The following is a 23,342-nucleotide window of genomic DNA, read 5'->3' as shown; positions in this document are numbered from 1 at the left end:
TGAAACCAGGGAGTACGAGATAATCATCCCAACTAGTTTGATCAATCAATTGTAGTACATCATCTTTCATTCGTTGTTTTCCAACTCTAGATCGATTGAAGCAACTACTTACACCATCTTCTTACTCCTTTTTTTTTTGTCTGCCAGAAGTGCGGAAATAAAACATTGCAGCGTTCTCTTTAAGAACAAAAGTATAACTACAAATTGCACTCAAAATTTTCCATGACAATGGCTCTTTTTGGGACATTAAGATCACAGATCACAATGTGTGCAAACATAACTACTCACATCGGTTCAACTCGACTCACAAGTATGATTAGAGAGAGAGCGAACTAAGAAAATAGATTAATACATACAAGACAAAGGAAACTACACTATTAAAACTTTCTCATTTCAAGCATTACAAAAGCTTATGGTCTGGAGCATTCCGAAAGTTTGCCATGATCGCCGGCGTCTTGCGGCTGCAGCTGCAGCTCACTTTCCGCTGTTCGTGGTGGTGCCGCCGAGCTGGCAGCGTGTGTCGACGGAGACCCACGCAACCGCCCCTCTGCACGATGCACCACAGCTTGCCTCATGCTCCTCCGCAGCTGACCCTGCTCGTCGTCGTAATTTCGGCTCCCTGCTTGCCGCCAAATCAGCCTGCCTCACCTAGCAGACTCACGCGTAGGAGACAACCGGCCTCACAGCCTTCCCATAACTACAAAACATACTCAATTAGCATTGGTCTAGTCTCATTAGCAACATAAGAGCCACCTCAACTAGTATTGAAGTCAACTGCGGGTGCCAAATTACATAAGATCTCGTAAACCTATTTTTCAATAATTGATGTTTATGATCAGAAAAAATACAAGAAAAAATGAACAAAATTTCATAAAACTAGGACTTCCGGTTAAGCCGGATGGACACACACAGTAATACAATTCTCTTGTGATGTTGTTATGCTCTTATCAATAGAAACCAAGAGCTTCAAATGAGATTAAGTTCCCAAACACTATTCAGCACCCTCTTCTCCCCAAATCACTATTCAGCACCCTCTTCTCCCCAAATCACTATTCAGCACTAGAGTTTCTCCAGTGCACACAGATGCTTCAACTACTAGACACCACAGAATCACAAAGCAAGCTAGAGTGAGCATCAATGCATCTAACCACTCGCACAGCCTGCCACAGCTGTTCCTCAGCGACGGCACCGTTCAGGTGCTCGCCATTGATCTGCCCAACGGCATGGTATGTGTCAATGGCAGCACCTCGAGGCTAGACAATAGTGTCGGAAACAGCACGTGGCGCGCCGGCGGCCCAGGATACGCCGCCAACGGGCCATACTTTCTAGTGGGGGCGCAGAATAACATAGTAGCACTCAGGTGCAACGTCGCCGACGGGCCATACTAATTTACAAAGATCTTGCGAAGACACTTAAAATTGACAGAAAAGAGGATTTATATGCCAGACCTATACAGAGGTATTCAGTACCGCAGCTGAGTAAGTGTTATTTCACGAAACAAGTTCTTTATATATGTGATATGCAGCAATACTTGAACAAAAACCTGCCTGAAATCCTTAATTATAGGGAAACATGATTGTTTGGGAAATCAACATCGCAATGTCAACTCAATTTGCCTATATGGATAAGTTCCTGATTTTCACTATGTTGACGACAGGTCAACAACAAACACAAGTGTTGGCAATAAAAAAGGATACCTCTTTCTTATGGCGTCCACTCGTCTCTATGGTGGTGATGAGATGATAGTTTTCTTTGCTAAACCTCTCCAGCCCCTCGATGGCAATCTTAACTGGGTCCAACTCCATATACCTGTGAATTAAGAGCGCAACTTTAGTTACTGAGATCTATACTATGATAAGCTTTCAGCCCGTAAGTAAATCTGGGTCAATGAAGCTAGAGAACATTCCGTAAAAAGGGATCCTCACCTTGGTTCGTTCTGCTTCAACTGATCAAAAGCGCCAGCTTTAAATGTGTTGGCACAAACCAGTGACGGTTTAAGTTATCCGCTGATGACAATGCACATCCGTGGTATAGGTAGTGGTTTCCCCAGAACCTACAATCATTCAGTGAACATCAACATTATATTGCAGATATATAAAAGGGAAGGAGAAATATGATAAGGAAAACACTGGTAGTTTTTCACTTGCCAGAACTACAAACAACTGAAAAATTAACACATATTCAATAATCCTCGAGGCATTGGATCTATCTCTTACAGCTAGCCGTTGAAATGCCAGCTCAACTACAAATTCTCCAGAAAACAACTTATCTACCATGCCAGCCATCTGAGGACAGAGTTGATAATTCCCTTGAGAATAGTACTAATTTGCACAATTGTTTATCATCACAATTTCACTATCTAAAGCACAAAGATAGTAAGATGATTAATGCACTAACAAGGTGAAAGTGTATTACAGAAAATGATTTCCAGGTGGCGCACCCAAAGTGCATTATTAACCTTAGCTTCAGGCCACCACGAGGATAATAAAATAGGTGAGCAAGTGGAAACAGAAACTTTAGTTCATAAGTAGAGAAGGCAACTTTTCTATTTCACTAGACACAGCTGTTGTCATACAAGATACATTAAGCAACTCAAGATTCACGGCTTTGAATTTTCTTTGTTAAGCAAAGGAATCTACACAAATTTGCTAACCTCAGCGTGTTTGGTTGGGGGGAGTTGGGGGAAGGGAATGGGAGTTGAGGAGAGAATGGGAAGGGGAATTAAGAAGGTAAACTCCCTTCGATTTCTTCCCTGGGGTGACCAGGTAATTCGATCGGGGATAGGGAATTGGACAGAAAAAATGGTTTCATTTGTTTGAACGCCTACCAAGTGTGTATGGCGCTGATGCTACATGACTGGATCTAGTCGATCAAGACAAACCGTGGAGTCTGAATAATACTCAATACGCTCTGCGAGCATCTTTCATTTGTCGTCATGGAAAGCCACGCAAGAACTCCCTCTTTCTCATCTATGCCAGAGCTCCTCTTGCTGCAACGGGGTCTTCGTCAATTGCCGTGGGCGCCCATGCCGTCAAGTCCGGCTGCTACAAGAGCACCGTCGTGTACGGCCAGCGTCGCTTCCTGCCGGTGCTGTCGGACTGTGGGCGCATGTTCGCCCGACATCGACCTGATATGACTCGTCGAACTCCTTTTCACGGCTAGAGCTAGCAACGTCGCAAAGCTGTATTGGGTACTACGTAGCGAGGTAACTACCAAAAATGTAAGCTTCTCGTTTCGACTGGCTAGCTAGCCATCGGTTGCTCCTGGCAAGGCAGAGATATTTGCCAACGACAGAGAGGACGCAACATCTAAAGCCACGAACCTCTAATTCCTATCCATAATTCCCAGGAGTCACCAAACGTGGGATTGGGATTAATAGTCTAATTCCCTAAGCTAGTCCCCAAGCAAATTCCCCGCTCCAAACTCCCACTCCCATTCTCCATAGTTGCCAAACACGCTGCTAGAGCTTGATTCCTCAGCATTGCAGAAAAATCACTAATCGCCTAAACCTTACTACTATATCCATTAGGTGCAAAGCTAAATCAGGACTCAAAACATCTACCAGTGGCTGTTGTACTAGTGGAAATGATCCACTCCAAACCAAGCTCTGATCCAGTAGGTGCTTTGCAAAAATATATTGGTATGGATCTCACTAACACAACGAGATACCAAGTCTCAGCATAAAAAGTCACACGGTTTTATCAACAGTTCATAACCATGTTGAGGATAAAGCAGCAAAGCAGTCTTCAGGTGCAAAGCAAACACAAATAACATTTTCTAGTCCTGCATTACCAACAGATTGAGCTAAATGTACTAGTACTAGAAGCTACCCCAGTACTTCCTAAGTAATGTGCCTAATGCATCATGGTAAAAGGGGAGGCAACACAAATTGCTTCCTGATTGATCACCCAGATGATCCTCTACAATATTTTAATCAAACTTTGATGTGCACCTAGTATCTCCCAAATTACATTAATCTTGTCTCTTGGACAAACACACATGGAAAAAATGGTCGTGTTACAGGAAAACTCAACTTCTAACGAGATCTCATATTTATATTTACCCATTTTGTTGCCTGATTTGCCTCCTCATAAAAGAATTTCAATGGCAGTGATTCATACCACCAAAGTGATACAAAACTAAGAGCGTGCACACACAAGCAAACAACCAGGTCAATTCCAAATATTTTAATAAATCAAAGCAACCAACTTTATGAAATTTATACCATATACACATGTCTAGGAAAACCACAGGCATCGCAAAAAGCATATGCTATGCAGCCCTAATAATAGAATCCAAGTCTAGGCATGAACAAAGATATTCACCTGTGAGAAGCACTTACAAAATCATGTGTACTGTAGATGTGCTGACCAAATCAAACCAGTGAGAAAATGAGAGGGAAGGTCATAACCTGCAAGCTGAAGCAAAGCATGCCACTGAGGTGAGGAAGGAGACGCATCGAATGGCCCGCCAGCGTCATCACAGAAGGCGATGACCAGAGGGACACCTTGTACTGTCTCCGTGCTTCTGTCCTCACCATCTCAGACAGCTCCTGCCATCCAGCTGCTGCCGACGCTCAGTCGATCCCATGCTCCCTGGCACCGCCGCCATCTTGCTCCCGGTGCTCAGTGGCAAGCAGTGGAGAAGTTGTAAAAGGAATGCAAGACGCATTGCAACTCAGTCCTTGTCGCCCTCGTCGCCTTTGTCGAGTCGAGTGACCAAGAAGAGCCTCATATACATGTACCAGAGCTCCGATGTTGTCCCCTGAAAAATAAGAAAAAGTTCCAACAAATGTTCAATAAATGAGATAGTAGTAGGAGTATGTTATCCGGAGTACTTTAATTACAAAGATTTACGAATCTATAAGGAATGCTGCAAGATGTTTGGCATCAAACATAGCAGAAATAGCAATTGGGATTGACAGATTATACACAAATGGAGTCATACTCACTTGAATAAATACTTGTGTGAACATGTGAGAAATATTATCAAGGACAAGATTGATCACCTAGAGAGAGACATGGCTTCCATGGACACACCCTTTACTTGCTGGGATGCATCACTTCCTTGACCGCAAGAGGATCTCCCGTCTGTCATGGATAAATGCCACATTTTTTGAGCATTTAGTTGCACTCTGATACAAAAATCACAAGGGATAGGTCGGCGAATAATTGCGAACAGGATGGGCAAGCTACTTGGCGACTCTATTTTATTTAACATAATGACTTGGTAGATTAGGCGAGCTGCATCGGCATATCACACTTGTGCACGACTCTCTTTTTTTTAACATAATACCGAATACATAGGCACATTACTATAAGTGTAAACAACAAGTAGAAGCTGATTTTAACTTGTGCAAGAAAGAAAAATAGGTGGTAATAGGAAACCGAAGGCATCACCTTTCGATCGACATAGGCATCATCACAGATGGCGGCAGCAGGTTTTACATTTAAACAACACAATTGCTGCAAAAAAAAAACACATGGATTTTAATATCAACTTAGTTAGCTGCCGCTAGCCACATGGGTAGTAGCAAAACATCCACGATTCCTTGACTATAATCCAACAAAAGACAGCAGACTAAGGAACACATTTGCGGTGTAAGTCGCCTACGCATCGTACCTCTAGTACCATGCATACATGGTTGCTGAAGTCCAGCGGGATCACCATGGTGAGATGCTCAACGACTTCCGATGGTTTCAAGCCAAACAACACCAAGTAGATTAGATAACAAAATGGAGCTCGTCCAAACTAGCTAGATTGTGCAAAGGGAAACAAGATTACCTTGAGAGAGAGATAGGGTTTCCAGGGCCATGCCCTTCACTTCCTGGGACGCGCCGGGGATCTCCTCGGTCAGCTCCTCAACTGGAGGATCTAACCTCTACGAAAGAAAACAACCACATTTTTCGAGCAATTTAGTTTTACTTGGATCTGAAGAACGTAAGGACTAGGTCAAAGAACAATTTCACGCTAGATACAAGCAGGATACTTCACGATTGGGCTATCATGAAAAGCTGTAGAATAGAGAACCACAGAACCACAGAATTGGGGAAAAATATCTTGGAGTGGTGGTTGGGAGCAGGCGAGGTACCTTCTGCATGTCAGGGTGGTCAGGCTCCACGACGTCCATATCATCTTCCTCGTCTGCACGACCAGAGCTGGACCAGGTCTCGCCGGACCAAATCATGAATAGACATTGGTCTGCACAAAAACAATATAAGAAACTATCAGTTTAGCTTGTAGGAGACAATACAACAGAAATAGAGTACAGAAAACATGCTCCTGAACATGGCATATAGTCGACTTACATAGTTTTACTACATTAGATAGTTAGATGAAAAACATAGCTCGTTATGAACATGTTTAACAATTGAGGTTATCAAGTGTTCTTCATATACAAACATAGCCGTTTCTGAACATGAAAAGCTTCCAAAAATTTGATATTTGAGGTTACAAACATAGCCGTTTCTTCAACATTTCACAAACAAAAATAATTAGCTCATTGCAGTTACAAGCTAGATGAAAATAGTGCTCCAGTTCTGAAATTTCATGATGAAAGTAGTAGTAGAAAGCACTACACACCTCTTTCTTCAACGTTTTGAGCAGGGGAACTCATCCAGCATGTTAGACTGGCAAGAGCCTTCACGTACTGGAAGAGAGACACGGAATTGTTGTGCAACAAAGGCTGGCTCTCAAATATCTGCACGATTCTTATACGCTGGATCACTCATGTAGATCTCTTAAAAAAGAGAAGCGTTGCTCGGCTTCTCCAGGTCCCTTAGCATGAGGGTGAAACTATTAGCATAGCTCAACCAGCACCTCTCCTGAAACTTACTAACATCCACCTGCAATAAAAGCACACGTACGCACATGGTTAAGGAAAATCACGATTTTCATTCAGGAGCAACAATCAAAACACGAAGAAGACAACAACATACATTAGAAAAAGTGAAACAGGAAAACTGCATTACTCCGCGGTAATTAATAGGTATATTTCTTTCTGAACAAGGGCAGCACGCTGCCTTGTTTATCTTCAAATTTCGGCCTAATTTCCATCCGCATGGTATATAATACGTGTGCTCTATTCTGTACAGGGGGGTTCGACAGCTCAAACAAGAGGAACGCCTTAGTATTATTATTATTATTTTCTTCGAGTGGAACGAGTACCTATTTTATTCTAGAAGGCAGTGAGATCTAGGTGGAATATATATGACTAAACGACGCCTTTCAGTATCAGAAACGGCAAAAGCACCGCTGTGGTCACCACCCACCGGCAAGCTGCACACCTCTTCCCGTTAAATCTCTCATCTCACAAGACAAGCGACCAACTAGTCGCATGGCAATGCACAGTAATCTCAGTGTACAGCTACAAACAAAGATTAAATTTTGTCAGCACAGTCCTACCCTTATCAAACATTGCATTGACAGGAAGTCAAAGCAAAAGATCAAATGTAGTAATATTTCTTTTGTTATCCTTCCTATCGTGTCTTCAACCTCCTATCATCAGAATCAAATCATAACAACTAAGCATGCGTACTACTACCTCTTCCTTTATTCATAAATTGGTTCCAATTTGTCCAAGTCCAAATTTTAGTCTGCAAATAGAAAGAATTCAATAAGTGCAAGAACTTAAACTCTTAAGCCAACTACATAGAAGGCAGTATAGTGGGACCCCAAAAAAGAATTATATTAATAGTTAAGAGGGGAAGGCATGGATGAAAGACGATTGGATAACCAGATAGAGGGGGGCCAAAAAACAAAATTAATGTTGATGAGAATAGAACAAGACACGAAAATAGCCTGTTGTTTTGTTTCTATTTTCCATAGCAAATAAACAAGAGAGTTCTTTCAACCAAAACGTTTGCAAGTACAACAATCTAGGGTAAAATGTGTTTTCCCGTTCAAAATTTATACCTAGCCAGTTTATTGAAGATGCTACTTGTGTTGCCAAGCTCCCCCCAAAACAAAAGCAATTTAGCATAGCCAAGAGCCCCTCGCACGTACCTCTATAACCGGTCTACTAAGCAACTGATTCACAAATTTACCTACTGGAGCAACCTTATGTTCAAGTGTTGGTTCGAGTATAACCAACTAGCATTCACTGAAGCACGAGTACCTACTTGTATAAGATCAAATGTCGTGTTCTTATTCAAGCTATCATCAGAATCAGACCACATCAACTAAACAAAATTCGATCAAAATACAACATCACCATAGGGTGATGTAGCCGAGGCCGAAAACATCACCCATGACGGTGCGTGAAGCCCCCTTCCTACAGGAGGCTCGCTCTGAGATGTCTTGTCATTGCGTAATCGGATAGCAAGCACGGAATTGGTTGGAGCGCCAGAAAAGGGGAAAGAATCGACCTTGGTATGGAAGAGCCCCTCCTGAAGCGCGGCGGTAAGGACTGGGAGCGAGCTCTGCAGGTCGTGGACGACCCCATCCCAGCATTGAGAACCGGCGGTCATGCCCGCGACCACAGCCTCCCTACCAGGCGAGGTGCACCTGATCGGCGGTTGGTACAGGTCGCGGACGGACGGCCGCGACCACGGCCTCCCTGCCGTCGTGCATCCCTGCGAAGACGCCGGCGACCTTGAAAGCCAGATGCGGCCCTCGACGCGCTTGTTAGCTAATCGACGGAAGGGCCGAACCCCGCGAGGTTGACGCTGCTAGGGTTAGCGAAAATCCGGCGTGGGGTTGGGTCGTCGGGGAGGGGATCATCATCCGTGGGGGTGAGGAGCCTGAGCTGGTGTGATGGTGGGCCGCGAGGCTGGGGATTCCGGCGCCGGCCAGGAGCTGCGAGCGGAGGCGCAGAGGCGGCGGCTCGGGAAGAAAGGGAATCGTTGGTTTCGGGAGTCTGATTTCTTTTTCCACTTTTGTTTTTCTTTGGGAGAGGAAAGTATAGCTAGGCTGGCTGTGTTTTCGTGGGTTGGGTTTCCAACGAGTTTTGGTTTCATTGGCCGAACATGAATCGACGGGAGCGAAAATTATAGTCCCAACACCACATAAATTTGGCATTAATTTTCTCCGCATAGCTATGAAGATCAGAAGAGAATGTTTATTACACCTAGTAGTGCAATTAATTGAAACGCTAGTCTCTAGACATGGGAGTATAACTTTTCCCCTTCTTTCTTGGCAGTTGTACAACATTTAGGAAGAGAAAAGTAGCGTGCTTTGGTTTAGTGAGTCTGATTTCTTTTTTCTCTTTTTTTTTTTGAGATAGGGAGTCTAATTTCGAGAGAGAAAAAAAGTACTAGCTAACCTGTGTTTTCGGGAATCACGTTTCCATGAATGAAGCTCTGATATTATTGGTTGGACATGAATTGATGGGAGAGACCTGCTGGAAATGAAATAGTAGAAATCACAGTCCCAAGACTACATAAAGCGGGCATTAATTATCTCCACATAGTTAAGAAGATCACAGGAGAAGTTGGAATTGGTTTGAAGCACATCCTATCCATAAGACTACCCACAATGGGAGTATCATAGCTAGTATCATGCACCGCATGCATGCAAAATGCTGGATGTGTCGCATCAATTAATGATGAAAGAGATGATAGTAGTATCATAGGTAGATACTATATCATAGCACGTAGAACTAGAAAAATTAATTTCAAACAAATCTTGTACACATGTTTGTATTGAGATTCTACAAATCAATAAATATTGTAAGCTTATGATACTAGTACATGATACTATGCATTGTGGAGATAATATCATACGCTAGTATCATATGCATGATACTACCATATGATACTTCCCATTGTGACTAGTCTAATACTCCCTCCTTCCCAAATTAGATTCCTATAGTTTTCGATCAAATTCAAACTTTATAAAGTTTGAGCAACTATGTACAGAAAAATCTCAACATCTAAAAATTTAAAATGCACATAATATGAAAATATATTTCATGATGGTTTTATAAAGTTTGAGCAACTATGTACAGAAAAATCTCAACATCTTTCTCTATATAGTTGGTCAAACTTTAAAAAGTTTTACTTTATCTAAATATTATAGGCATTTTGGGATAGAGGGAGGATCTAGCCATGGGAGCCGTGCAGCTTCTCTCTACCTAGCAATCAATTGAAACACTAGTCTCTAGATATGGGAATATAACTTTTCTCCTTCTTTTTTTGCAATTGTAATAGTTTTTCTCTAAGTTGAATTTTTTCTTCACCTAGCTTGAGTCCCGATCGTTCCGCTGATTTCTTCACCAAGGGATATAGCTTTTAAAAAATGGCATCAAGTTGCTCATGCGCCAGGACCGTTGGGGTCTAAGAGCCCCATCGCCGCCTTTCCCACCGGTGTAACCAAAACCTTCCGATAGTTGCTAACGATGCTTCATGTACTTACACCCTACTTTGTTGCTGCGACAGTGGTCGTGCTCCTTCGGCTTCGAGCCGCCGTTAAGGGAAGACACCACGCACCTCGACATGGTCCTCGTCAACTGCACCACCCAGCTGCATAGCCCATCATCACCACCACGTCCTCCTCAAAGCACTACATGACATGCCACAAGGAGGAGGGCGAGGCGGCGACACCGATCATGAGAGAGGACGTGCTAGTTGTCGTATCCTTCGCCTCCAATGACAATCACCGCTCCCAAGAAACTCATCTCACTCTACTAGGAGCCAAGCTAACCCATGCAGCCATCCACCCTAGGGTACGGTACTCATCGCCACCTCCACCAAGGATGGAAACGCAGGATTACCAGCGCAACAATCGATGGGCTTCGAAAAATCAATGGACTTTATCAACTTAGCCAAGAATCCTTCATATTTAACCTAGCCAGGATCCCACACGATGGTAGATTGCTCCAAGTGTCACAAACTCACATGCATGGATGGTGGAGGAGCGGAGAAATCTCATGAAACTCATGTGTTCACTCAACTTCAAAACCCATGCCCTTGTTTTCCTTTGTACCTGGCGACGTGGAGACACCCATGGGCACTCGATGGAGCTGTTTGTATGGCCGGTGCTCGATTCTTCCATCGGACACCATCCAACCGTCAACAGATTTTATGTGTGAAAAAGGAAAGCTAGCTTGATATACTATGGTAAACAATTTTGCTTGCAACTAGTAGTAGCTAGTATGGCAGATCGATAGTTGCCTATAGAAAAAATTTCTTTCAACATGACCAGGAAGCATGTGTGGAATCAAAATAACAATAGAGAAATGCTCATGTAAGTGTCGCGACTTCGACCATTGGAAAAGTAATTGATCAGCCACATGTCTCTATCAATTGACAAGCTAAATTATGCCCTTGCCGCCGCCATCCTCCACTCGGAAAACGTCACATTGACACAACCTCACTCCTCTACTTCGCATCGTGGCCGAAGTCACCCGCTCCGGGATTATAGTGCAAAACTCACACTTCGAGGCCGCCTACTCAACTCTTGTAACAACTTGGTCCATTTTGGAACTATTCATGTTTGTGTACCTGCATGAACAGAGTGTAAAGTCACATAGCATCACCACTTCCGATGAAAAACTAGAGGTAGCACCGTGGGGCCCGACGGATAGAGGGACGCATCAAATTGCACGAGGAAAGGTTGAAAATTGTTCCCCTTGTGCATGTTGTCCTAATATGGTATATATGGGATGTGTTAAATATGAAAAGCCAATACATAACTTTGAAGAGGCACTCCTTTCACAAAAAGGATTGATGCGGAGAAATATTCTAGACTTATAGTGTAAAATTCTCACATCGAGGCCACCGACCCCTACTTTTGTAAAAACTTGGTTTCTTTTTAAGTTGTTCAAATTTATATGACCTACTATCACATAAAAAGGGTGAAATCTCATGGAATTAACACTTTCAATGGAAAGTTCAGGGTAGATGTTGCTGTGCCCGCTAGACAAGGGACACATGATATCACATGAGGAAGGGTAAAAAATGGTTCCCCTTGGGCATGTGTCCTAATATGGGTATATAAGGGTAGTTTAAATAGGAAGAACCCATTACACACCTTTGAAGTAGAAGTCGCTTCACCAAACAGACTACACGCAAAAGATTCAAAATTTATAGTGCAAAGCTACCATTTTGAGGCCATCGACTCAACTCTTATAAGAACTTGGCCTATTTTTTGGTACATTATTGTCCTTATGACCTACTAAAACATAAAAGGAGTAAAGTGACATCAAATCACCACTTTTTAGGAAAATCTACGAGGTGGATGGCACGGGGCCTACCAGACAAAGAGGCGTTTGAAATCGCACGAGGAGGCTCACCTTTGGCATCGGATCCTCATATGTGGCATGTAAGGTTGGTGTAAAGAGGGTCACACACACAATATGTTCTTATTATTAATGCATATTATATTTAATTTGTTATTGCAGTATGAAAAAGTATATAATATGTATTGTTTTATGTCATTTTCATTTGATATGATTTACTCTAACAATGAGAAACCTGTTGTGTACCATGCCAGTCTTTATTATTTCATGTGCATAGACCGTCATAGTAATATTTTAATGTCATGTACTTCCTCCTAGTCACCACCGATGTGCCTCGCTGTCATGCATCACTCTCCATGTCCACAAAATTTACCATATTCGATGTATGTCTCTCCTACTTAATCTTCCACCCATATGTTATATCTCTTCTAGAAGTCTCCATTGTCGATGTGGCTTCCCATCACCTCACATAATCTCCCTCCTCCCCCAACCACCAATCATTTATTCACTACTGACCCTCCCTTGGTAAGTCTTTAGTGTTGTGAGATCCTCGGCGGAGCTCCTAGATCTTAGCATTGCCTTTCGGCGGACGACATGGACATCACGGTGACACAAGTTGCATAGTCTCGGCTCCGTAGGTCCTCTACCATTGGCATGCCATGATTACTCTCGTTGAGATTTTCCACGCGTACATGTGTTATCCCCGGTTTGCATTGTATCGATTGATTTTTTTTATCGGGCCCTTTCCTGAAAACGATGTCTTGAAAGTTATACCCTACTTGATAAGTGTGACATCGTGTGACATATAGGTGCAAGTTCATGACACCGCATAACATATGTGGAGCTAGCTAGTACTCGAGTACTATCCATTCACATGCATAGGTCCCACATAGCAAGACATCGTCAAAATCGCATGAAAAGTCGGAGTAGGCCCTACTTATTTGATTTTCGGCGGGGAAGAAGTGCTCATTTTGGGCTGAGCGGGAAACAACAAAAAATCATCGGTAGGCAGAACGAATTAATTGAATGGATAAGAATTCACAAAAAAAAAAAAATTGAATTGATAAGATGGAGATCCGAACAGGCACGAGACCAAATTTTGGTCCAACAGGCGACAGGCGTGAGCCCAACTCCCAGAGCGAACCAACGCCTTCTCCCTACCCAACCCCGCTCGCCGGCGCCGCCTCCGCCTCCTTCCTTCTCCCTTCCTCCCCGCGGCCGACCTCTCCCCTTGGCCGCGGAGGTTCGGCCCTGGACGACGAAGGCAGAGCGCGTCCAAACGCGCACCTTTTCCCCGCGGCTGCCGACGGCCAAAATCGCTGCAAGGCGGGCCGGTGAGGCTGCCCCCGTCCCCGGCGACCGCTGCTCTTCGCCGTACGTCGTATGGAATTCTGGATCCGGCGACTGCGTCCGCCACCATCCATCTGCTCGCGCGCATCGGAGCTGGGGGCGACGGCGACGGCGGAATCGGCGGAGCGGCCGTCGCGGTTCCGCCGGGTCGGCTCCTGCCGCGTCAGCGCCAAGCTGTGGAACTAGGAGCCACCAGGAAGACGCCGTAGAGCTCGGCAAGTTTGCTCGCTGCTTCCCCACGACCTAGGTCAGTCCTTCCTCCTCCCCCTCCTATGCGTCTTCCATCCCTGCACTTGCTCAAGCCGGTGCTGTTCTGTAGTGTGTCGAGGTCTACTGGTCTGCAGCCACTTACCCGAGCTGCTGCCGGCGTCCACGTCCCCCGGCACCTGCCGCTGGCCACCTCTCCAACCTGCTGCTGCCGGCGACCTTCCGCTGCTGTTGCTGCTGAGCACCTCTTCTCCTCGTCCATGTAATTTTGCAAAATATATAAATCTCTTTCGATGTTGAATTTGAATGAGTAGGCAGTATAGGATTGTTGCATCTATGGATGCCAGCTCCTTTCAGTCAACGAAAAATAGTTGTGTGCATAGGTAGCAGATGCATATGAACTCCATATGTGCTCAATTATGTTGATCATTTGCTGTTTGCGATGCATATGCAGTACTGAAAACCTTGCTTATTTTTCAGGTTCAAAGCATAGAGGAGATGAACGGCGTGAAGCCGGGGTACCGTGAGGTGCTGTTGGAGGCGCGGTGGTGAAGGCCATCGCTGACATGCAGAAGTGCACCGGGGACATGCTCAGGTGGCTGCGAATTGACTATTGTGCTGATTACGATTGTTCTACTAGTGTACAGAGTTTCCATCTATTGTTCTAGATTTAATGCATGAATTTGTTCAGATTAAATGCATGAGTTGGTTCAGATTGGTTGGACAGTAATGATGAAGCCAATATCTCCTTTGATGAAGCCAATATACTAGTAGTACCTTAAGTGGTCCTATGCTTCTTATTTTGCTGATGCATGGTAGTTTCTTTCATAGTCACTATTTGTTAGAAAGTCTGAAGAAGTAGTTGTGTCTATTTCTCATTTGACGAGACCTTGAGTAACCTGGTTTGAGTTCACTTCCTTATGATGGGTGGCTTGATTCCTTCTATGTCCTGACTCTTCTTATGATTGGTGGCTTGATTCCTTGTATGTACTGAAAGAATACTATTGCTGCATGCAGGGTTTGGCTCTCCGACGCCACTCCTTTGGCTTCGACAACTAACCTCCTACAGCGGTGGTCTGTTCTTCGTCTCGATTGTTTATGTGAGATTTAGGCCTAGCCATGGCTGTGCTGGGCTCTGGCATGCGAGCTGATGAGCTCCCCCTTAACACTTTAGTGGTGGTGATATGACTTGGTCATTGGTTGATCTCGCTGTCATGTTGGTATCGATCTTGTTGAGCCTATTGTCATGGCATATTTGCCTTTAGTGCTGTATCTTTGCTTAATCTAGTGATGCCTGTAGGTAAATTGTATTGGAATATATTTTGACTTTGTACTGGCCTATCTAAAGCTACGTAAAACTAGCTAGGTTTGTTTTTGCTTATAATTTGCTTCTGATGGTATGGAGATATGCTGTGGGTGAGGTTTAGAGTTTTCTGCTATATATATACATTTATGTCTTGCAGATTGTGCTCTTTGTCACATTGGTTGAAATATTCTTGAACATTGCAAGTAGTTTGTACTGTGCCCATTATTTTCTATTGTCCAAGTGTTTTTCTTGCCAGGAAATGAATGATTGTAGAGAGTGTGTTTTCTGTTGTAAATGGCCAGCTTGTAGAATATTGTATAGCTGCTGCTTGTTTTTTGCTTCACCGTATCCTTGTTGCAAACATTTGAATTGTGCATGTTCAAGTGCTCAGTATAGTGAGTTCGAACTTAGAGTGCTGTTATTATGGAGTATTTTTTTAAATATCTTTATTTGTATATTTTTGCTGACCCTGCTTTGTTCTTGTTTAAGGATAACGAGGACTGGAAGACAGCAGCGGCATTCACCATTGACTCCATGTGTGTAGGGAAGTTTGTGGTTCCCCCTCTTGTGTTTTCTTTAGGCTTGTGATCTCCACAAGTCCTGTGGAAAGAGCGTAACCGTTGTGTATTTGAGTCCAAATCTGCTTCTGCAGCAGTTGTTGTAGGACTAACCCATGAGGATTTCCGTTTGTTTGAGTTAGCGAGGAGGGTTTAGTCTGTGTTGTTTTTGTTTTCTCTTCTGAAAAGCACTGCATTGGCCTGTAAAAATTAAAAACATGTCCATTGCTGGCCTAGAGGTTTCGTTTCCTCACTTGCTATCAATCTAATAAGAAGATTTGTTTGTAGGGTTTGGAAATGGCACTGAAAGGTGCGATTGTGCCCATGTTGTGTGCTGCTTAGGACTTTGCTTTATTGAGCATGGTGTGTTCTTGTTTGATGTGGACCGGACTGCAGCGGTGACGACAGTCTTCTCCATGCATGTGTTTAGGTAAGACTCTGGTTCCTCTGTGATTGAATGTAGTATACTAATATAAGTAGGAAAGAAGAAGATTGTGGTTCATGTTTGACTAGTGGTTGATGTTGGCATGACAGCAGGTTCGTTCTTGGGTCGTTCTTGGCGCTGGATGGTTGGGGAGTGTCATGTTGCCTAGGAGGACGTTGCTACTTGCTTGTGTCCGTCCGTCTGGCATGGCATTGTGGCCGTGGCGGCCTGTGTGTGTGTTTGTGCTTGGGAGGATGGATTGTTGTAATGTTTGGGTGGTGGAAAGGACCACGTACAGGTTGTTTGCTTCATTGCTTGTTGTAATGGTTGATGGTTGTGTAGTGATGTTTGGTGTCGCGATGCATGGGTCGGTAGTGCGGGCCTGTAGTTGTGAGGCTGAAATGTGTTTGTAGATGATTTGACAGATCGAATTTGGTGTTTGATGAGCCAGAAATTCGAAAATCTGAAGGTGATTGAAGTAGCAGTGTCAGTTTGACATCCTCTAGTAGTATTGTTTTTGATAAATAGATAATAAAGGGATGGCTGAAATGGATTTGTTTTGCAGCGTCACACTGGGGCGGTCAGAAGAGGAAGAGGCCGGTTAGAAAACGATGAGTGAATTCCAGTTTTTACCTCCTAATTTGTTATTTTTGACACTAGTTACACGGTTTAACGGGTTTTCATCCAAATTACTCCATCTAGTGAACGTTTTGCAGTCCTCTTAAATGTTAAATAGCGTTTGATAGGTCGTCAGATCCGTGTGGTGTGCCACGCATACCGATGTACAGTTTTTTTTTTCCGCAATCCAGATGATACGGCGGCGGCATTGGCCTCAGATGCTCAAGAGAAGACGATTGAGGGTGTTCAAACAACTAGTGGCAGCCGCAACGATTGGTGTCAAGCGTGCCATCGATCTTTGCAGCGCTTGTTGTGCTAGCTTTTGCTTTTCATTTCAGCTTCTTGTGTTGCTGCTATGTACTTGGGCGAAGAATGATTGCGACTCGATGCATGTGTTAGGAAATATTGTGGCTAGAAGTTAGCGTCAGATGTAGGCTAATGTAGCAGTTAATATTTCCATTAGGATAACCGCTTGCAGTTAACATTTGTCCATTGCAATTGCCTAGCGTTGTCTAAACGCAACCATCCCAAGGGATGCATGTAAACCGACTATGTACTCACGACTGTTGGGGTACTATAAATACCCCAGGTCCCTATCAATGAAAGTATCCATTTGCCATTCTATCTTTGTCTCTCTTCACGTTATCAACACTTGTTCTGCCAAAAGCGAATAGGCCACCGGAGAGAACAGAGAAATGGTGAGAAAAAGAGATGGCTTCACTGCCGTATTTGGCTTTTGCCTTTGCACATTTTGTAGCCAGGGAGCATCGCCGCCCACGGTTTACTCGACGGAACTTTGGTCTGGCTGCCGCTCACCGCCAGAGTTTTGGACCGGTCGCCGCTGCTCGTCGCCGGAACTTTGGTCTGGCTGCCGCTCACCGCCAGAGTTTTGGACCGGTCGCCGCTGCTCGTCGCCGGAACTTTGGTCTGGCTGCCGCTCACCGCCAGAGTTTTGGACCGGTCGCCGCTGCTCGTCGCCGGAACTTTGGTCTGGCTGCCGCTCACCGCCAGAGTTTTGGACCGGTCGCCGCTGCTCGTCGCCGGAACTTTGGTCTGGCTGCCGCTCACCGCCAGAGTTTTGGACCGGTCGCCGCTGCTCGTCGCCGGAACTTTGGCCGGAACTTCGGGCGCCGCCACCAACGTCGCCTGAACCGCAATGGTGGCCTCCGCCACCGCAGGGCACCTCTTGTTGCCCCTCGCCGTCGCTATGGTCCAGGTGCCGGCCTCCGCCGCCGCCACAACCATGGCCACCACCGTGGTCATCGCTGGGTGCAGCGCGAGGCCGCCGCCGCCATGCCAGAGGCCGTGCACGAAGCAGTTGCCGGTGCGAAGAAGTCGCCGCCGTACCTGAAGCCGTTGCTATTTCGCCGCTTGTCGCTGCGAAATATAGTACTACCTCTGTCCATAAATAAATGCTAAAAATTTATCTAAATTTAAATGTATCTAGACACGATTTAGTGTATAGATACATCCAAATTCAAATAAATCTTTGGCATATATTTATGGACGGAGGGAGTAGGAAAAAAACATGTTAAATGGGGTAAGCGATGGTAGAGTTTGGGTATAGTAGGAAAAAAAAAGGCTGGATAACAGGGATGCTTTCCATTCCATGGCATGGAATTGTGTTTTAGTTTTGACCCATTGAGTAGCGTGCGCCCTAGCTAGCTTGTGGTAGTAGGAGGCTAGTTTATTTAGAGATGAATTTTAAAATTTTGAGCGATAGTTGGACGTGCATGCATTAGTGCATTTCGTGCATGGGCGTGCTTGACTCGTACATATCTCGCCATGTTTTGTTTTCGTTGTTTGGAGCGAGGGAGAAGAAGAGAAGAAGATGAAAGAAGGGAGGAAAGGATGCGAGCGATTTGGTTGCAGCGAAATAAAGGAAAAAATAAATAAAAACAGACCCACGAAATGGATGGATGCGTGGCGTACGTGTAGGTAGCTGTACCAATTAATGGCGCGTGCAAATGTGCGATGCTTCACCATTGCTCTTCAATACGGGTGAATTAATAAAGTGAAGCAGGAAGAGTGTCACGTGAAGTTGACGACGTTTCGATTGCGACGCGGAGGCGGCCGGGTGAATTAATAAGGACTCACTTTTACCTGCGCAGAAGCCTAAACGGTCGCGTGTCGCACGCCGCCCTGCCTACTCATCTGCTTTTCCTCATCAATCCCACAGGTCAGGTAGCGAAACCGAATGGTTGCCACGGGAAAGCCCTTCCGGCCGTCTCTCTGCGACCCTTTCCTCCTCCCCCGGTTTTGGCACAGATTCCCATGACGAGCTGCCAAAACCAAACAAGCTCTCCTCCCGCCATTACAAACCCACGCATCAGCGCCCCGTTTCGCCCACTGACGACTAGGCCAGGCCAGGCCAGGCCCCCATCGATTACTCCACGCTCCTGCACAGCTCACAGCTTACACATACTAGCTAGCCGCTGCACACTTCACTTCACTCTCGATCGAGCTCCACGGCCTGCCTGACGAAGCACCAAGCTAGCATCTCTCGATCGGGAACAATGGAGCTGTCCGCCTTCGTGGCAGCAGCGGCCGTAATGCTCGCCGCGATCGTGGCCTCTGACGCAAAGACGACGATCGAGCCCTGCTCGGGCTCCGACTCCTGCCCGGCGCTCCTGGGCTACACGCTATACGCGGACATGAAGGTGTCCGAGGTGGCCGCGCTCTTCGCCACCGACCCCTCGGCCCTCCTCGCCGCCAACGCGCTCGACTTCGCCGCCCCGGGCGCCGCGCACCGCATCCTGCCCGCGGGCCTCCTCCTCCGCGTGCCCGCCCGCTGCGCCTGCGCCGACGGCGTCCGCAAGTCCGTCGCCGTCCGCTACGCGGCCCGCCCCGCCGACACGCTCGCCACGCTCGCCGACGTCGTCTTCGCGGGGCTCGCCTCCGCCGACCAGATCCGCGGCGCCAACGGCCTCGCGGACGCCGACCCGGACGCGCCGCTCGACGCGGGCCAGCCGCTCGTCGTGCCGCTCCCATGCGTCTGCTTCAACTCCTCCGACAGCAACCTCCCCGCGGTGTACCTCTCCTACGTCGTGCAGGTCGGAGACACCGTGCCTGCTATCGCCGCCGGGTACGAGACAACCGTCACGGATGTCATGAACGTCAACGCCATGGGCAGTCCGGTCGCCGCGCCGGGAGACATCCTCGCCATCCCATTGCCAGGTAAGTATTATCGAATTGCTGATCTTTTCTTCTATCTGTTAGCCACATTTTATAAGGATGGTCCGTAGACAGTAAGAGTCACGGCGTTACTGATCTTGGTTACTGGATTGCCATGCTCTATTGCCTGATCTACGGGGCATAAATGTGAATGTTTGTACTTGGTGTTGGAGTGAAATGTAGTGTAGTAACAAATTATCATGCAGAGTACTCAATTATTTGAACACCCTGAGTTCACCTATTCCTTACCAATCATCTTTTGAGAACAAATTATCATGCAGAGTACTCAATTATTCATGGTGGATCTCTGTTTTTGTCTGCTTTACTTCTGCTTGCTCTTTTCTGAACATGAGCATTCGCCTACTATATTTCTGATGATGTTTTGCTGTATATTTTTGTTTCTAGCATGTGCATCCTCATTCCCAAAGTCTGCTTCAGACCATGGATTGCTTGTGGCAAATGGGACCTATGCGCTTACTGCTGGCAACTGTGTGCAGTGTAGTTGTGGGCCAGGAAATCTCAAGTAAAATTCAGCTTATACCTTCTCTGTTACACAATGCAGCATTACCGCTCAATTTTTTTATGGAGTATAATTCCTCTCTTCTTTTCTGCACCAGTTTGTATTGCACACCAGCTTCATTGTCAGGATCATGCCCAAGCACGCAGTGTAGTAACAGCAACGTGCTTCTGGGCAATGCGAGCACCCACGCCACAAGTGCAGGCTGCAATGTTTCTTCTTGCAGCTATGGAGGTTTTGTAAATGGAACCATTAAAACTTTGTAAGCACCATGTTGCCCAATGCTTTTCAGTGTATCCCAGTTTTCTAGTATCACGTTTTCAAAATCTTACTTTCCCTTTGCAGGCTAAACACTGGCCTTCAACCGAAATGCCCAGGTAACTGCTGTTGCTGTAATCTTTTCTCTGTAGGTTCAGACCCAGGGCTGTGACAGCATTCCGTTCCGTCCTTGTAGACTCTGCACCACAAACTAGGCATTTTTCACTCTGAACAAGAACACTCTGAACAAAAACTTTTCGATGCGCAAACTGCACTACCTGAATATATCTGTTGCATCAACATACGCTCACAAATTCTTCCGCACTAACCCTTGTTTACATGCAGATGCATTGTTGTAGTAACCGACATCACAATTTCTTACTGAATATCAGTAAAATCTCACAACTCGGAACAAAGTTCAGATTAGTAAACAACACGACTGACAAGATCTTTAAACTTAAACACCTTGAAAAATGCACATCTCCTTTGATGTTTTATGATTACTTATGATTATAGTTCAGCTCATTTGATCCGTCTAGTCCTGCTGTTCCGGGCCAAAAAGTTTTGTTTCTGACAGTTCGTTCCACGCAGGGCCACATCAAGTCCCTCTACTCACAGACCCACCGACAATAGTGAACCGTGACTACTCGACGTCTATCCCTCCGCTATCTGCACCAGCGCCTGCAGAAGCAGGCGGCGAAATGCCGGAACCGCCGCCGAGTTCGTCGGTGCAAGGAGGGTCCTTCACACTCCCCAGAACGTCTCCAGCGGATGGCCCTGCTGGAAGCATCTCAGAGGCACCACTTCTGACGAGCAAACCGCGGAAAATCCTATCCTGGTTCATTTTATGTCTGTTTCTCCACTTCCATATGTGAATTGCACCTTGTCAATTATTAGTTTTTGATTTGTGTTATGTTTACCTGTTTTAAGTTGTAACTAAAAACTGGTAGTAGTAGCTTCATTTTGGGCAGGCAAGTGGAGAGTATCATATTAGCCATGTTTTTGCAGCTCCATTCTCGAAATAAAAAAATGGTTTTGTTGCTCCTCGTTCTTTCTAGGGGAATCATCCCTTGGAACTTTATTTCATGAGATCGCCCAGCTGCTGGATGCAAGCAGCATCTAAGAAGATATCTTTGCAACATTTGCACTGACCACCGAATGATGTTTTCTTTCAATAAAGAAAGAAGAGCGCTTTGTTGATTGGCCAACCAACACTCAAGATGGAGGTATATATGTACTTCACTTGTACTACTACCAATGAAGTGCAGACTGATGATCCCTCATCAAGATTACAGCTGTTTCTAGATTGAGCAGCCACGCATGGGTGTGGTTCTTTTCCCTTTTATTTTTGAGGGAAGTGGTTCTTTTCCTGATGCCATCTTCTCCGGCTTCAGAAAAGAGAGCCCCAAGTGTATGTACTGATTGTGCCACTACAAAGCAATTTGAGACGAGTTTTGCTTTCTTGCTCTCTCTTTTATTATTCTTCTTCTCTTTGACTGTTTGACTGCACCTTTTCTTCTGAGACCAAATAAATCCTCCACCACCTGCCCAGCAGATCCGGTGAATGCTTTAGCATGGAGCTTTCAGCTGAGCACATTTTCATGATTCAAGTGCAAGTATACCGATGTACTGGTGGCTGGTGTGTCAAATTGTGGCCTCCACATTTGCATGGCCGAATTAGGCCGGACAAAAGAACAGTGAACAACCCAACCAATTTGTCCACAGGAACATAGGAGTGAAATGCCATCTCCAAACATCTCGCATTTTAAGAGCGTCGATCTCACTCACCTATCATCTATAAGAAAGGTTGCAACAAGTGGCCGTTTGACTATGGAAACATGATCGATCGGTGCTATGTTTTTTTCGATAAAGGATGCTTTATTACTTTAGAAGCAATTACATCCAGCCTCTGCATAACCATGATGCACACAACCGTTTTAAAGATCTCAAGTCAAAAAATGAACAAAGAAACTAGGCGAAATACATATCGAAGCGATGAATCATATAACGCCTAAGGTGTGGGTGGGGCTGCAATCTGAAGGCTATGCTGCCACCTATGTAGGGAAAAAGTATCCCTTGCTGTAGCCTCCAACCGTGTACAGACCTCCGTAAATAGGTCTCGGTTCTCCACTCGCTGAAGAGGTAACCACGAACGGAGATGACCTGAAACAAAGAACAATTTTAATCATTAAAAATCTTGTCATTTCTACTTAGCCAAAGCGTCTAGATAACTGCTAGCGCCCACACCCTAAGAAGCAACTTGAACCTTGAACCGATGCCATGAAGCCAATTGCCAAAGACATTGGCCACACTGGTGGGAGGATACAAGGTAGACGCTACTTGGATGACTGATCATATAGATCTCGCAAATTGGCACTGAAAAAAAGGTGTTTAATGGTTTCATCATGATGACAAAAAACACACTGTGTATTTTCGTGTCAATTCCATTTAACAAGATTGTCTTTGGTAAGAATAACTACTGCACGAAGATACCATCCAATTTTTTTAATTTTTAATGGTATCTTCATCTTCCAAATTTTCTTATTACTATCAACTGGTATATCAAAATGAAGGATTGTATTGTATAAAGATTTGACCGAGAAAGTGTCATCTACATGGAGATTCCATCTAAATTCGTCCGGTTCAGGCGATAGGTGAATATCTCCCAGCCAGTGAATTAATTAGGGCATTCCTTGCATGTAGCCTTTGTCCAAGCAAAACCCGTCTGAACGTCACATTCAGGGGTGAGGTAG

The 23,342-nt window shown here is 45.2% G+C and overlaps 2 protein-coding genes and 1 long non-coding RNA gene across 9 annotated transcripts; 2 read left to right on the top strand and 1 right to left on the bottom strand.

Moving 5' to 3' along the window:
• Nucleotides 1-154: 154 nt before the first annotated feature.
• LOC127305966 (uncharacterized) lies at nucleotides 155-8,863 on the bottom strand. 3 transcript variants are annotated; one of them, XM_071822908.1, is made up of 12 exons: nucleotides 8,367-8,863; nucleotides 7,544-7,595; nucleotides 6,583-6,845; nucleotides 6,092-6,201; nucleotides 5,785-5,881; nucleotides 5,623-5,687; nucleotides 5,400-5,465; nucleotides 5,009-5,090; nucleotides 4,412-4,764; nucleotides 1,926-2,053; nucleotides 1,698-1,809; nucleotides 155-697 (listed from the first exon to the last, which is right to left on the bottom strand). In XM_071822908.1, the coding sequence occupies exons 3-8, from the start codon at nucleotides 6,614-6,616 to the stop codon at nucleotides 5,043-5,045; spliced, it is 420 nt and encodes a 139-aa protein (XP_071679009.1). In that variant the 5' UTR covers nucleotides 6,617-6,845; nucleotides 7,544-7,595; nucleotides 8,367-8,863; the 3' UTR covers nucleotides 155-697; nucleotides 1,698-1,809; nucleotides 1,926-2,053; nucleotides 4,412-4,764; nucleotides 5,009-5,042. The 3 variants fall into 3 exon arrangements, with proteins under 3 accessions (XP_071679009.1, XP_071679010.1, XP_071679008.1); XM_071822909.1 differs by lacking the exon at nucleotides 7,544-7,595 and having other exon boundaries at nucleotides 4,343-4,764; XM_071822907.1 differs by lacking the exon at nucleotides 7,544-7,595.
• Nucleotides 8,864-13,284: 4,421 nt separating this feature from the next.
• LOC127305968 (uncharacterized) lies at nucleotides 13,285-16,795 on the top strand. Of its 5 annotated transcripts, XR_007854265.2 has the most exons (7): nucleotides 13,285-13,775; nucleotides 13,848-13,997; nucleotides 14,216-14,330; nucleotides 14,753-14,955; nucleotides 15,531-16,028; nucleotides 16,136-16,491; nucleotides 16,588-16,795. It is a non-coding gene; the product is annotated as an uncharacterized lncRNA (long non-coding RNA). The 5 variants fall into 5 exon arrangements; XR_007854266.2 differs by lacking the exon at nucleotides 16,588-16,795 and having other exon boundaries at nucleotides 14,753-14,951; nucleotides 16,136-16,518; XR_007854263.2 differs by lacking the exon at nucleotides 16,588-16,795 and having other exon boundaries at nucleotides 16,136-16,518.
• A 2,227-nt stretch (nucleotides 16,796-19,022) lies between these two features.
• On the top strand, nucleotides 19,023-21,633 carry LOC127305965 (lysM domain-containing GPI-anchored protein LYP6). Its single transcript, XM_051336566.2, has 5 exons — nucleotides 19,023-19,817; nucleotides 20,220-20,337; nucleotides 20,432-20,593; nucleotides 20,677-20,708; nucleotides 21,181-21,633. The coding sequence occupies exons 1-5, from the start codon at nucleotides 19,157-19,159 to the stop codon at nucleotides 21,462-21,464; spliced, it is 1,257 nt and encodes a 418-aa protein (XP_051192526.1). The 5' UTR covers nucleotides 19,023-19,156; the 3' UTR covers nucleotides 21,465-21,633.
• The last annotated feature ends 1,709 nt before the right edge of the window (nucleotides 21,634-23,342 follow it).

The sequence above is a fragment of the Lolium perenne genome, chromosome 6, assembly GCF_019359855.2.
Source record: "Lolium perenne isolate Kyuss_39 chromosome 6, Kyuss_2.0, whole genome shotgun sequence".
NCBI lineage: Eukaryota > Viridiplantae > Streptophyta > Magnoliopsida > Poales > Poaceae > Lolium > Lolium perenne.
Note: the sequence above shows the minus strand (reverse complement) of the source record. Positions and strands in the feature narration are given on the sequence as shown.

Bases quoted from the DNA above. Each gene is read 5' to 3' on its own strand.
- LOC127305966 (XM_071822908.1), bottom strand. From the start codon at position 6,616: ATGAGTTCCCCTGCTCAAAACGTTGAAGAAAGAG. The intron at 6,202-6,582 runs GTGTGTAGTGCT...GTTTTTGTGCAG, and splicing joins TCAAAACGTTGAAGAAAGAG to ACCAATGTCTATTCATGATT. The intron at 5,882-6,091 runs GTACCTCGCCTG...TTTCTTTCGTAG, and splicing joins ACCACCCTGACATGCAGAAG to AGGTTAGATCCTCCAGTTGA.
- LOC127305965 (XM_051336566.2), top strand. From the start codon at position 19,157: ATGGAGCTGTCCGCCTTCGTGGCAGCAGCGGCCGTAATGCTCGCCGCG. The intron at 19,818-20,219 runs GTAAGTATTATC...TTTTGTTTCTAG, and splicing joins CCTCGCCATCCCATTGCCAG to CATGTGCATCCTCATTCCCA. The intron at 20,594-20,676 runs GTAAGCACCATG...TTCCCTTTGCAG, and splicing joins AATGGAACCATTAAAACTTT to GCTAAACACTGGCCTTCAAC.